Source organism: Marmota monax, unplaced genomic scaffold, assembly GCF_021218885.2.
Source record: "Marmota monax isolate L192 unplaced genomic scaffold, Marmota_monax_Labrador192_F-V1.1 WCK01_AAM20220418_F8-fsc00226, whole genome shotgun sequence".
In the NCBI taxonomy this organism is placed as follows: Eukaryota; Metazoa; Chordata; class Mammalia; order Rodentia; family Sciuridae; genus Marmota; species Marmota monax.
This window is the reverse complement of record NW_026693142.1, coordinates 813,255-826,146: the sequence shown is the minus strand read 5'-3', so window position 1 is coordinate 826,146 and position 12,892 is coordinate 813,255. Positions and strand designations below refer to the sequence as shown.

The window sequence follows — 12,892 nt, the reverse complement described above, 5'->3', positions numbered from 1 at the left end:
GAAAAGTTTAGTAATTATCTGTGTATAATTGGTTTTCTTTGGAATCATATGTATATATATATATCTATATTGTCTTTAAAAGCATTCTGAAAATCAGGATAGCTTCCGCAGACGGCTAAAGAGATCCATGTCAGTGCTCCTGTCAGTGGTCAGGAGCTGGGATTAACTACGTGATAAGCACGAGTTGGTGGGTCAGGGTAGAGCTCAGTGGTAGAGCACTTGCCTAGCATGTGTGAGGCACTGGGTTTGATTCTTAGCACCACATATAAATATGTAAAATAAAGGTCCATTGACAACTTAAAAAAGAAAAAAGTTAAGAACCCTAGACAAAGCTGCTCTGTTAGTGAAGTTTGATTTCAGTTTTGCTTTATGGTGTTATGGCTTGAAACTAGGGCCTTGTGTGTATGCTAGGGGAGCACTACAGATTTAGTTTTTAAACTACAGACTATTGAGAATCATGAGTAGTGTGACTGCAGTGGCCTAATATAAGGAGGCTTAATGGTCAACAGTTGGAGAGAACTGCTGTTGCTAAGTACTTGTCCATCTGCTCTTTTTTAAATTTTTAAAAATTTATTCTGATTTGTTATACATGATGGCAGAATGCAATTCATTTTATATTACGCATGTAGAACACAATTTTTCAAGACACTGGTTATACACAAAGTATTTTCACACCATTCATGTCTTATATATGTACTTAGGGTAATGATGTCTAACTCATTCCACCATCATTCCTATCCCTCTTGCTCCCTCCTCTCTTTCCCCCTCCCTCCCCTTATATCCATCTACTTTTGTCATGTGTCTACAACAAAATAGTCCTGAATGGCAATCATATTAGCTTCTGGTTCTTACCCACAACTCTCCCCCTTCCACTAGCTGTTTTAGGATACTTTTGCTACGTTTAGAAATCCTCATACTGAAGCCCAGCTGCTAATATTGAAACTTCCAAGAATGTACAATTCGTTACCATGCTTATTTGTGTTGATCTAAATCATAGGACATCAAAATCTTCCAGACATCAGCTGTTTTAGTGAGTTGCCATGTTATTGGGGAACACTCTAGATAAAGAAACAACATCCTTGACAGCTTCCCAGTCTGAATTGTGTTGGACAGCAGGAATTCTGTTTGATTCTGCTGAAATCTAATAAATAAATTTAGATTATTTGAGCTAAATGATTTTTGTGTCATAGTGGACCACAGATTGTAAAGACATACCGTTAGATACATGTAACACCAAATGTAATTGAATAAATATGGCTTTTAAGAAACATTATACTTAGATATAAGTTGATGGAAAGGCAGAGGGAAAACCTTCATAAAAAACCCTAATATCCAATTATATGAGGACAACTTTCTGTTTGAATCCTAAGGTCTTGCATATTTAAGATAAGTAATTTATGAGGATATGCACCAGGAACTATATGGCTCAGTTAAAAATGAAGAAGTTTCAAATACAGTGTGGTGAAAATGGTGAAGTCATTTTTATTTTCAGTGCTTTGACAAAATACCCCATAAAATTCAAAACTTCTACCATTATACAAAAATAGGTGTCTACAAGTGATATCTTCTGTCTTCATCACCAGTAGCAAATATATTAGGCAGAAACATGTAATTTCAGTAGCCTTAAATGAAAAGTGCAGGACACTGCAAGCTACACATTCAGCAGTATCATATCGGCAAAAGTTTAATCTTTTCACCCATTTGATAAATACACAAGGTTTATAATTTAATCATTTAAATTAACATTCTGCAAATATACATGTAATTTAGTGATCACTGTGCATGAATACATACACAATGCTTGTATGTACAAATTCCAGTTTGTTTTCATGTGCAAGAGATCTGATACAATCATAAGCTGTGTTTGTTTTGGTCCCATTAAATATTCACAATATAAAAGCACAAAAGAATCTTCGATTTACAAAAGAGAATTTGTTTAAAATCACTTCAACTTTTGATGTTTTTAAAGTATTATCTTCTCATACCACTATGAAATGTAGTAGTTGAAGCTGTAAGAGAAAAACAAGACATTTTGCATGATTTTAAATTAGATTGTTCTATATAAATTAGCTGGTATAGATAACAAAAAGATTACTCTTAACTCTCCATCAGAAAAAATGCCCTTTGTTCCTTAAACATCTTATTCATAGTTCAACTGATTTTTAAAGAGATTTCAACTATATTTACAAGTCATCAAGAGTGGTTCTAAAGCAAGGAAGCGAGACTTATGCTAATATAAAATGTTCTAAAGGTTGAAGTTCTATATATTTTTAGTATATCCTAAAAAATATTTTGGTCTTCAGATTCTGGGTCTTGTGAAATTTGGATGCTTAAAACAAAACAAACCTTTAACCAACAAACAGACTTCAACTATAATAATGAGAGTTTCCTAGTACTACAAGTTGCTTGTGTTAAACAGTGAATTTTTTGAATGAATGAAGAGATAACTACTAACTCAAAATAATCTGATATTAGTCCAGTTTGTGGGACTAGTAGGAAAAGAGAATCATTAATAAAAGTTTAAAAAAAAACTGTAAAAGTAGACTGAATACAATCAGTTAAACTAAAATGATTCAAAATCTCTGGATCAGAAGTGAACTAAAGGAAGACAGGGAAAAGAAGTTTTCTCATAATGAATAGAGAATCCACTTCTGTTATCAAGTATGATATTGATATTTTTGAGGAAAGAAAAGTAAAAGATCATTGTTAGGATTTTTTTTTGGATCACTCTTAAAAGCACCATGCAGTAGTAGGGATAATGGTTGTACTAAGTGCTCAATCCTCTTCCTCACCAGTATCTGTAGGCCTCACCACTTTCTACCATGCATTACCTCAGAGCACCTTCCCACATTAGTCTTCAATCATGTGTTTTCTATGAGCAATCTACTGAATGAAGAGATAGTAGGGGAATTATTTGGGGGTGGGCAGGATTTGAGGTGATAAATCATGTCTTGAATACTCTAAAGTTAGTTGTGCTGCTGGTTACACAGTTTAAGCTTTCAAAATGAGGAGAGCTGTGGGTCTAGCACTATGGCACTACCAATAAGTGGTTAAACTTAAGCACCTGTCTGTACAGTTCCAAGTCTTCTTTGTAGTGCCTCTAGCCGAGTGATATAATCTGCCAGGGCTCTATAGGATCATAATTCTGAAGGTGAGAGCACGCTGTGGAACCAGGATTTAAATCAGCTAGGGTGCCTGGGGACCTAAGGATTAAAAGCAATGTACATGAACCAAATTACCCAGAAACAATGCAATCACATTACACACCTGCCTCCTCCCCCACCCCCGAAAGGCAGGCCACGTACATATTATATGATCTATATGCCCCATGCTTCTAAGTTTGGGATGGGAAAGAAATTGGTCTTCAATAAATTCAAAGAAGCTAGGGCTTCATGAAAATGCCAAGTATAAAACCTGTCAGTTTGTCAGTAAGTGTTGGATATGTAAAAATGCATCTGTCATGCAGACTAACATTTTCTCTAACGGCCAGGGACTTATCAATTTTAATCAACACTTTTTCCAATGTCTAACTCTTGCATATAGTAAGCAACATTTGATCAGCTCTGTTTCCTTTAACCTTAGAAACCATTTACAAATTTAAAAACTAGCTTTGATTCTGGGCCATAGGTTAAACAAATTACAACTAAACATGTCCATCTGCCAGAGTCCTATCAGTGTCCATCTTTCTCTGTTAAATATTAATACATTTAATTCTTACCTATTTTGAAACGGTAAAAGGCACCTAGGAGAATCCAGATCTGATCTTGAGCGGTATGTTGTATGTCTTGGTTCTCCATCTAGCTCTAGTTCACCAGAAGAATGATAAAATGGGTCAGTCTTTTCAGCACCTTAATGTAATGCAAGATGTTAAGAAACAAAGCAAAACACAACAAAAACTAAAAACCAAGCCCTTGAACATTTCTACAAAACAGTATTATACCATGTTTATACCATGTGAATATAGTGTATTATACCATGCTGTCTTACTTAAAAGACCTCAATCTTAGGGTTTCTGAATGTATTATCATTTGGGGGAAAAGATAATGTGGATAAGAAAACATTAGACTAATGTAACCAGATCCTTTATGACTCCACTCTCCTTTTCTAGGAAAAAAAATTGCAATCAAGATTTGCTAATTTTTGGTATGACACAGATAAAAATTTCTCAGTGCAAGCATTTATATTTCAAAATACTTTCATGGAAATTTCCCTTTTCTCTGCTGCTAAACTTGGTAGAATATCTCCAGGTAGATTCTCTGTATTCTGTGCTCTCCCGCTTTTGACCTCATCCTTATGTCCCAAATGTTCAAGCCCTAATGTTCTTTCTACTTCATTCTAGGTGTAGAGAGAAGGAATTTTAACTGTTCTTATTTTTATACAATGTAGTAGTAAACTCAAATGATTTGAGTATTATTAGATCATGAAAACTTCAAACCATAACCGTTTTACATGACTAATAGCTATTCTCTCTTGAACCGAGAGCCTTAAGTGCCCCTACTGGGTAATCTGGGACAAATACCATGTGTTTTCCAGTGCTAAATTTTTCATCTGTAAAGTGAGAATAATAGTAATTGTGATTACATCAAATTGGCAGAATATATGAAAAAAGCAGGGCTTAGTGTAGACCAGTGCTCCATAAAAATCAGCAATTCTTACTCTCTTTAAAACAATGAAGTCCCTAACCTTGTTAGTTATAAGCTCCTTTATCTTTGGAAAACACTGGCTCCAGAATTTGCTATTTGGAAGATATTACATTTTCAGTAATTTTAGAGGGCTGTAAATGTAGAAAAATGCTATTTTGACTTTACCTGGATTCAGTTCAAAGCCATCCCTGTTAACATTGGTGGAACCAGAATCTGTGACTTGCTGCCACCGTTGAACCAAAATTTTCATTCTAAAAAAAAGATTCCAAGATAAGACATCACAGCATATCTATAAAGATCATAAAATACACCTTCTACAAAAATTATTTAAATATGAACACAGAATAAGATTTCTACATAATCACAATTTCCTAATCCAAAACTATGTACATGTGCCTGGGTTGATGGCAAAATTAACTGGAACAGAAGAACACCGTTGTAAGCTCCCCTCACTTCATTTCCAAGGGGAAGCAGAGGTCTTTGGTGTTACCAGAATCAGGTTCTAGCTTTACGGATTAATGAGACAGGAAGAAATGGAGGGCAAAACTACACAGAAGGAAAGGAGCCGCAGGAAACAGAACAGTGGATGAAAGGCAGATGAGAGGAAAAAAGAATAGAAGGACCCATAAGAGGGAGCTGGAGGATGGGTGAGGCCATGTGACCAGGAACAAAAAACAATGCTGGCTTTAAATGAATGGGGGCATTAATGTCATCATATAGCTGCATTAGGTTTGCTGCATGGCCCATCTTGGCTTAGAGAGCTTTCTGGAGTGCCAGGGCTCTGTCAGGATCATAATTCTGAAGGTGAGAGCACGCTGTGGAACCAGTCTGTTTCAAGACTCAATTTTAAGAGAGTCAGAATGTAAGTCTCCCCAAATTCCTCTAATCAAAATGACTGGCTAACTCCTGAGACTTCACATGAGTGTCCCCCAAGTTCTGTGCATATGGCCCTTCCCCAACAGAAAGTGAGCTGTCTTTGGATTTTAGGCAGGTATTACATCTTTTTCATCAATGTATCTGCCAGTGCTTATCCTTTGTTTGCCAGACACAAGGTGATGTTGGGAATGAGAAGTGGGAAAGGAGAAACTGGAGTGTGAGACTACAATAAGGAGAAGAGGCAGGCATGGTGGAAGACAAACAGGTTAGACCTGAGCTGCTTTTAGAGAGCCAGCATGGGTGCAATAGAGAGACCAGGCTAATTGTGCCTACTGGGTTTATAACCCCTCCTTGTCCCCTTTTTCTCATTTGTGAACTGACATTTGGAACTAAGGAAACTCAAGTTTCCAGTTTAAAAACACAGAAACAAAAGCAAAACTCATATTTTTCAGAAGAAAAAAAAAAAAAAGCAAAATCCTTTGAAGAAGCATCAAATGTGACCTGACAAGAACTACTTTAAGAAACAAAATTCCTTTGGGACTCTGCTGAGTTTCAGAGAAATAAAAAGGAGGGTACACATGGAGAAGCCTAAGTGTCTGAGTGATCTTTTAAAAATTTATTTTATTTTTTTAGTTGTAGATGGACACAAACCTTTATTTTTATGTGGTGCTGGGGATCAAACCCAGTGCCTCACACATGCTAGCCAAGCGCCCTACCACTGAGCCTCAGCCCCAGCCCCTGATTATCTTATCTACTAGTTAGATTAGAGGACAGTAGTGGTTCAGGACTACAAGGTAGTTTCAACCACATACGGAATGAATGCCAAAGTTCCTAGCTTGGAACTACTAGGAAAAGAGTGTCAAAAGCACTAGCAGAATCCCTGAAGGCCAACCTTGGACCTGAATGCAGAGGTAGACCAGGGCTTTCCAGAGCTGGGTACAAAAACAGGTTATTTTAGTAGGAAAGGAAGACAGATGTGTGCCAGCCTAAGGTGTGATTTTTCAAAAAAAACTTTTCCTTTTTATGATATCTCTTATGTCTATGTATGTATAAGCTAGTTCATAGGTCTATTCAAATTAAAAAATGACAATTGGACTGGATGTGCCAGCTTGAGTCACCAGCTGCATGTACCTAAGAAGGCCCTTTCCAAAGGGTATATTTACACAGTACAGAATAAAGAATCCCTGCTAAAAGGATGAAAACCCAGAGAGAAAGTTATATTTTAGGGATGGCAAAGAAATACTATACAAACTTTTTTTCCCTCCCTATGGTACTGGAGATTAAATCCAGAACTGCTCTACCACTGAGCCATATCCCCAACCCTTTTTTGCTTTTTATTTTGACATAGTGTCTCAATAGGTTGCTGAGACTGGCCTCAAACTTGCAATGCTCCTGCCTTAGCCTTCTCAGTAGCTAGAATTACAGGACAAACATCCCTTTAGAGGGTCTCTGAATAAAATCAATTTTCTTTCAAGAACTTTACCGTGAAATTGCAATGGACACTCTGACAGCTGAACGAAATCTGGCTAAGCCCTTTGGGCGGCTGATGAACTCCAGATTGGTGAAGGCTGGCTGACCCCGCATCCAGGCAAGGAGCGTTATGGTGGCATCCTCACATTCTTGGAATTCGCCCAATAATTGCAGCAGGTATTTCTTATGATAAATGAGAGCTTTACGAAAACTTTCTGCCCTCAAGTATTTACCATAAGTCCTCTACATTTAAAGAAGGGAAGAACATAAAGTCATTATTAAGAAGTCATTCAAATTGTTCTCTAGGGGATGATTATTACCTAGATTAAAAAAAAAAAAAGCAGTTGTAGGATGGCAGGTACTGTTTTTAGCTTCATCAGCCAAGTTGAAGGTTAATGTAACTTTAACCATTATAACTTTGCCACTTTGTAGTCAATGGTCTGTAAATATTATAGTTATGGTTTTAGTTTGAGTTTTTTAGCCCCTGTTCATGATATTATTGTAAATATTTTTGTCTTCCTATTATCATTTGTGTTTTCTTATGTATAGAGCTATCTTTTTCATCTGAGAATTTTTAAAATTTCATGGAGCTATTTTATTATTGTGGTCACGCATCTATTTAGCTTTTTAAATAAGCCAATTATTCTGTTACTGTATGAGTCATAAATTTATGGTTTATTCCATAATCAGAATAAATATTCCCAATACTTTTCTTTCTCTTTATTTTGGAGTTTACATTAAGTGATTATGGTAGTTTTACTACAATATTAATCTCTACACATTAGAGAGGCTACTCCAAGGGCTTCCCATCTTAGGGCACAATGTTCTTACACTGACAGTAGCAGTATGTTTGTAAGGAATTGAAAAGACAACAGTACTGTTTGCCTATTGAGACAGAAACTGTGGGCGGAAGGACAACCAGCTCTGGGTGTTGACACCGTGATTGAGCTTAACCTGTTACCAGTCCTCCCAGAAGAGGCATGCCTCTTCACAAACCTTCTGTGACATGCTAGAGACCTTGCAATCACAACACACTGAATGGCCTCCGGAGACAACCTGAGCGCCACCCACATTCCTTTAGTCTGTTTGAGTAAGGGCAGAGAGATGAAAAAAGGCAAAAAATGGAGGACTATCGTTAGAAGGACGATGTCACCTACCTTCAGTGAGGTATTTTCAGAATCAGAGTTCAGATTCTGAAGTAAAGTGTCATTTCTCAGTTCAGCTTTCAGTTTATATACTTCAGCTTCCATTTTTTTTAAGGTTTTCTGAAGAGCTGATTTTTCCATGATCCATATTTCTTTTTCAGAAGCGATAATGGCTTCAAGGTTGGCATCACCACAGAATAAAAACCTAGAAGACTGAAGAGACAACAGCCCACTTATATAATTTCCTGCCCTTGTTGGTGGTACCAGGGCTTGAACCCAGAGGCACTCTACCACTTTAATCATGTCCCTAGCCCTTTATATTTTGTTTTGAGACAGGGTCTAAGATGCTGAGGTTGGCCTCAAACTTGTAATCCTCTGGCCTCAGTCTCTGAATTACTAGCATCATAGGTGTGTGCCACAGTGCCCAACTACTTACATAAAGAACATATCTCTGAAGAAAAAGCTGAATTAAAGATATTAAAAGTACCCCTATCATGGATATCTAGTCTTAGTTTCCATCCTCAAAGTCAATCTCAGCTGGTATTAAAAAGTATTTACTCACTCCAAGTATATGGTCATTTTGCTGAGTAGATTAGCTTTACCCCTAAAAGTCCTTGGTGAAAGCCTAGCCACAGAAAAGGTTTATCAGATCTAGCAGAGCTTTTACTAAAAAATGTTGAGAGACTTAAGAGATGGACATGGGGGTCCAAATGTGGAGCCCTTACTAGAGGAATGGAGATAAAAAAGAAAAAAAATAACCCAGTACGAAGAAGGGAAGTGGTTTCCTATGGAAGCCATGAAAAGATGTTATCATCCATTTGACTGCATGCTTGTCTTACCGTTTCTTCCTATTTTTATACTGGGTAATTATAGAAACCAGCAATTTATTCTGTAGGTTTAAAAAAAAAATGGAAATATTTAAATTCTCAGGGTGGTTTATCAAACTGAAATATATAATTTCAAAGCATCTTCCACTTGAGGCATAAACACAGTAAGTGGTAAGTAATGAAGACAACAGTGAGGATTCACATTGAACATTTCTCTACACATGTCTGCTGACAGTCAATACTGTATCTGTCTTTGGAGATTCACAGACGTAGAGTGGATTATGACTTCAGGTCAGTTTTCTCAGAGTCTGGTACAGAGACGGCTCCCTCAACAAAATAATAGCTATTAATATTACAGTCATCCCTATAAAAATTTCCACAGATCCTCCTACACAACTGACCTGATGCTTTTACATTCAGGGTTAAGAACCAAAATTAGATAGCAGAAACTGTAACTTGGCACTACTTCTGAAAATGACGTACATAACCTCCACCAGTTCCTGTCTGTTGACAGCGCCTCAACTGCTCTTCCATTTTCACGACCACATTCCTCAAATTATTCTTTTCTTCAGTCAGTTGGCTGATATATCCTGTCAGTTCAGTATTTTGTCTGAGTAGCCTTTCAGTCAATGAACACCCAGAAGTACCTGGTAATACTAAGGTAGGCTGAAAAAATAAAATGGATGTAAGATCACACAAGCACAAATAGATGTGAAAGTGTGACGAGGCACGGAGAGCAATAGATTTCACAAACTGTTGCTTCGTTAAATCATAGAAATTTAGCAAGCAAGAAAAAAATCTAGTAAACAGAAGGAAAGGCACATATAAAAGCTCAAAGGTTTATGCAAGAGTATATTGCTTTTAGGGAGCTGTAAATTGCTTGGTAAGGCTAGAGAGTAAAAGCTGCTTCACTTATGAATAACAGACATCAATGAGGGCAATGGAGAGTGTTTGTGAGCCATGAAAGGCTTTCAGCAGGAGCTTGCCACAAACAAAGTTCCTTTGGTAGCCATGTGCACAGTAAAGTAAATTAGGGTAGATACAATGTCCAAGTGTTAGGCAAACTCCTCGAGAGACAAAGAGAGAGAGAGAGAGAGAGAGAGAGAGAGAGAGAGAGAGAGAGAGAGAGAAAAGAAGAAGAAGAAGGAGGAGGAGGAGGAGGGGAGGGGAGGGGGGGAGAGAGGGGGGGAGGGGGAAGGGGAGGGGGGGAGAGAAGTTTTTAATATTTATTTTTTTAGTTTTCAGTGGACACAACATCTTTATTTTATTTTTATGTGGTGCTGAGGATTGAACCCAGCGCCCCGCGCATGCCAGGGAAGCGCGTTACCGCTTGAGCCACATCCCCAGCCCTGGGCAAATGGGATGGATATTTAAGGAGGTAGAAGACATAGAACTTAGTGACTGCTTAGATGTACAGGTCAAGGGTGAAGGAAAACAGTGCATGGTGACTTGGGTTTTATACTGGGTGATGCCAATGACCAGAAAGGGGGTCTAGGGCATGAGGGAGAAAGGGAAGATGATGTTCAATTTGGAAGGTGCCTGGGAATTTCCTAAGACACTATGGGGTATATTTCTTCTTCTTTTTTTTAATATTTATTTTTTAGTTGTAGTTGGACACAATACCTTTGTTTTACTATTTTTATGTGGTGCTGAGGATTGAACACAGGGCCTTGCACAGCGCTAGGCGAGTGCTCCTCTACTGAGCCACAACCCCAGCCCTGGGGTATACTTCTTAAAGAAAAGGTGTTAATTATTAAATGAATTTGGAGTCTAGGTCAAAGGTCTATAATGGAGCTACTGTCTACTTGACAATAATCTTCATGAGGGTAAGATTTCTGTCAAATTTGTTCATTGTATCCCTAGGACTTAGTATAGTACATGGCATATAGTAGGTGCTCAATATAAAATATATTATCACTTGCTAAGTCTAGTGAGCACTCAGGCTATGGGAATGATAAAAATATGAATAGATAAAAACATGAAAAATGATAGAAGAGGAACATATGAAAGAAACCGATAAAGAAGCAGATGAAAGAATACTGACATAAAAGGCAAGGAAAGAGAAGGGTTCAAGAAGGTGGAAGACACTGAAAATGTCAAATTCTACAGTCAAGAAAGAAAGGGAGTGAGGAGATTTATCAGATTAGTCACTTGTGAAGACACTGGTAGGATTCTGCAGGTGGTTTTATGGAGTGGTGAGGGTACATCTCAGACTGCTCTTTCAAAAAGCCTGGTCTCTTAAAAAGAGGCCAATGTAACTTGGCAAATGTTATATTTAAAATTTAATAAAAGATCAAAATGCTTATATAGCATATACTGCCAGTTTCAAATGATTCATATATATTTTTTTAAGATGTTGATGGACGTTTATTTTATTCATTCATTTACATGCTGTGCTGAGAATCGAACCCAGTGCCTTACATATGCTAGGCAAGCTCTCTACCCCTGAGCCACAACTTCAGGCCCATAATTCATAATTTCTATTAAATCTTTGCTCTTTATATTTTACAAAGAGTTTTAATTAAAAGTCTTACCTCTTCACCTGGTTGGTGAGTTAATTTCTGTAATTGTAAAGTAATTTCATCAATAGTTTCCTGTGCCCAAATGAAAGCTTCATCATCTGCTGTTTCAAACTGTAGTCTTCAAAGAAAAGACAAAGTCAATACAGACCTCCTCAGGGATGCTTACTAACACAAACACCACAGATTAGGGGACACACTGCTTTGCTTATCACTTGTTCCTTAGGCTAAGTGTTCTCTTTTTCTGGGTTAAGTGTTAAGGTATTTTCAGACACATGGGCTATTTTTAAAGAATGATGTTTCCTAATGTAAATATGCATCATCTTTAAAATTCTAATTCTCTACTCTTGGCTACCTATTCATAAGGGACAGAGTCTACCTAGCCTGTCTAAGAATGCCATTTCTGAAAATAAGACAGAAAAGTCTAACCTATTAGAGGCTTTCTGGGCTAGATGGTGCAGTTTTGAAGCCACAAGTTGAAGCTTTTGTCTGAGCATTTCTATTTCATGGTTATAACCAGTTTCTCCTCCATTCATTTCAAGGTAATTTGATTCTTTTGTCTCTCCTTCTATTTTCTGTTGAAGAACCCAATTCCTTGTTTGATCATTAGTTAAGCTCCAGGTGGTTGACTGGTGATTTTGGATAAAACAAAACAATAATTATAAACATATAGCGTTTCATATTCTTTCTTAAGAGGGAGCACAATTATTGTTTATATTCCAAATAAGGTTTATAGAATTAATTTTGAATAATTTTCACTTAACTATTTAAATACTTTAATCAATATCAAAAGTTTTTGCTCAAGGGGCAAGTAACTTGCTCAAATAACTTAAAATATATTTAAAAAGAAACAAAGTGTCAATTTACCTCATTAAGATTCTGATATAGAATTCGTCTACTTCGTTTTTCTTCTCGTTCTAGTTCTTGTGTCTGGAATTCCAGCATAATTCCCTGCAATCGCTTTCCTTCAAGGTCTAACTTATAAACTTATTGCCTCTTCTCCTCCAGCTGGCGCTGAAGATCTTCAACTTTGGACTGGAGCTCACGCATTTTTTTCTGCCCCTCAGTATTGGCCTCCTGTTCTGTCTGCAACGTCTTCCTGTGAACCTGTCTATCTTTTTCCATTTGCTGTCTCATTTGCAAAGAATCCAGTTTGTATTTTTCAGTTTCATTTAACAACTCTACTATACGACGGTGTTTTTCCTCCAGCTGTTTCTGTAGCTCTATAAGTAGGTCATCTGAGGGTAATGATGACCGAAGCTGCCCACTACTGTCACTGCTATGTAGCTGTGCATGGAACTGCCGTTCCTTATCTAGAATACTACTCATTTCTTGAATACGAATTTTTTCAGACTCAAGAAGTACTTGAAGCTCCAAGTTTCGGCCTTGTACTTCTGATAATTGGGCATCAT

General features: G+C 37.3%; 1 protein-coding gene across 1 annotated transcript; it reads right to left on the bottom strand.

The window, feature by feature from the left end:
• Positions 1–2,235: 2,235 nt before the first annotated feature.
• Positions 2,236–9,435, bottom strand: LOC124099905 (A-kinase anchor protein 9-like). The gene is made up of 5 exons (XM_046455147.2): positions 8,147–9,435; positions 7,003–7,232; positions 4,809–4,894; positions 3,719–3,848; positions 2,236–3,203 (listed from the first exon to the last, which is right to left on the bottom strand). Exons 1-5 carry the CDS (start codon positions 8,435–8,437, stop codon positions 3,101–3,103), a joined length of 840 nt encoding a protein of 279 aa, XP_046311103.2. The 5' UTR covers positions 8,438–9,435; the 3' UTR covers positions 2,236–3,100.
• Between the last annotated feature and the right edge of the window lie 3,457 nt (positions 9,436–12,892).

What these genes read in the sequence shown, in the direction of transcription:
- LOC124099905 (XM_046455147.2), bottom strand. Translation starts at nt 8,437, where the DNA reads ATGATTAAAGTGGTAGAGTGCCTCTGGGTTCAAGCCCTGGTACCACCA. An exon ending in CTGAAAATACCTCACTGAAG is followed by an intron (nt 7,233 to 8,146) that starts GTAGGTGACATC and finishes CTTTAAATGTAG; the next exon opens with AGGACTTATGGTAAATACTT. An exon ending in TGGCTTTGAACTGAATCCAG is followed by an intron (nt 3,849 to 4,808) that starts GTAAAGTCAAAA and finishes CATTACATTAAG; the next exon opens with GTGCTGAAAAGACTGACCCA.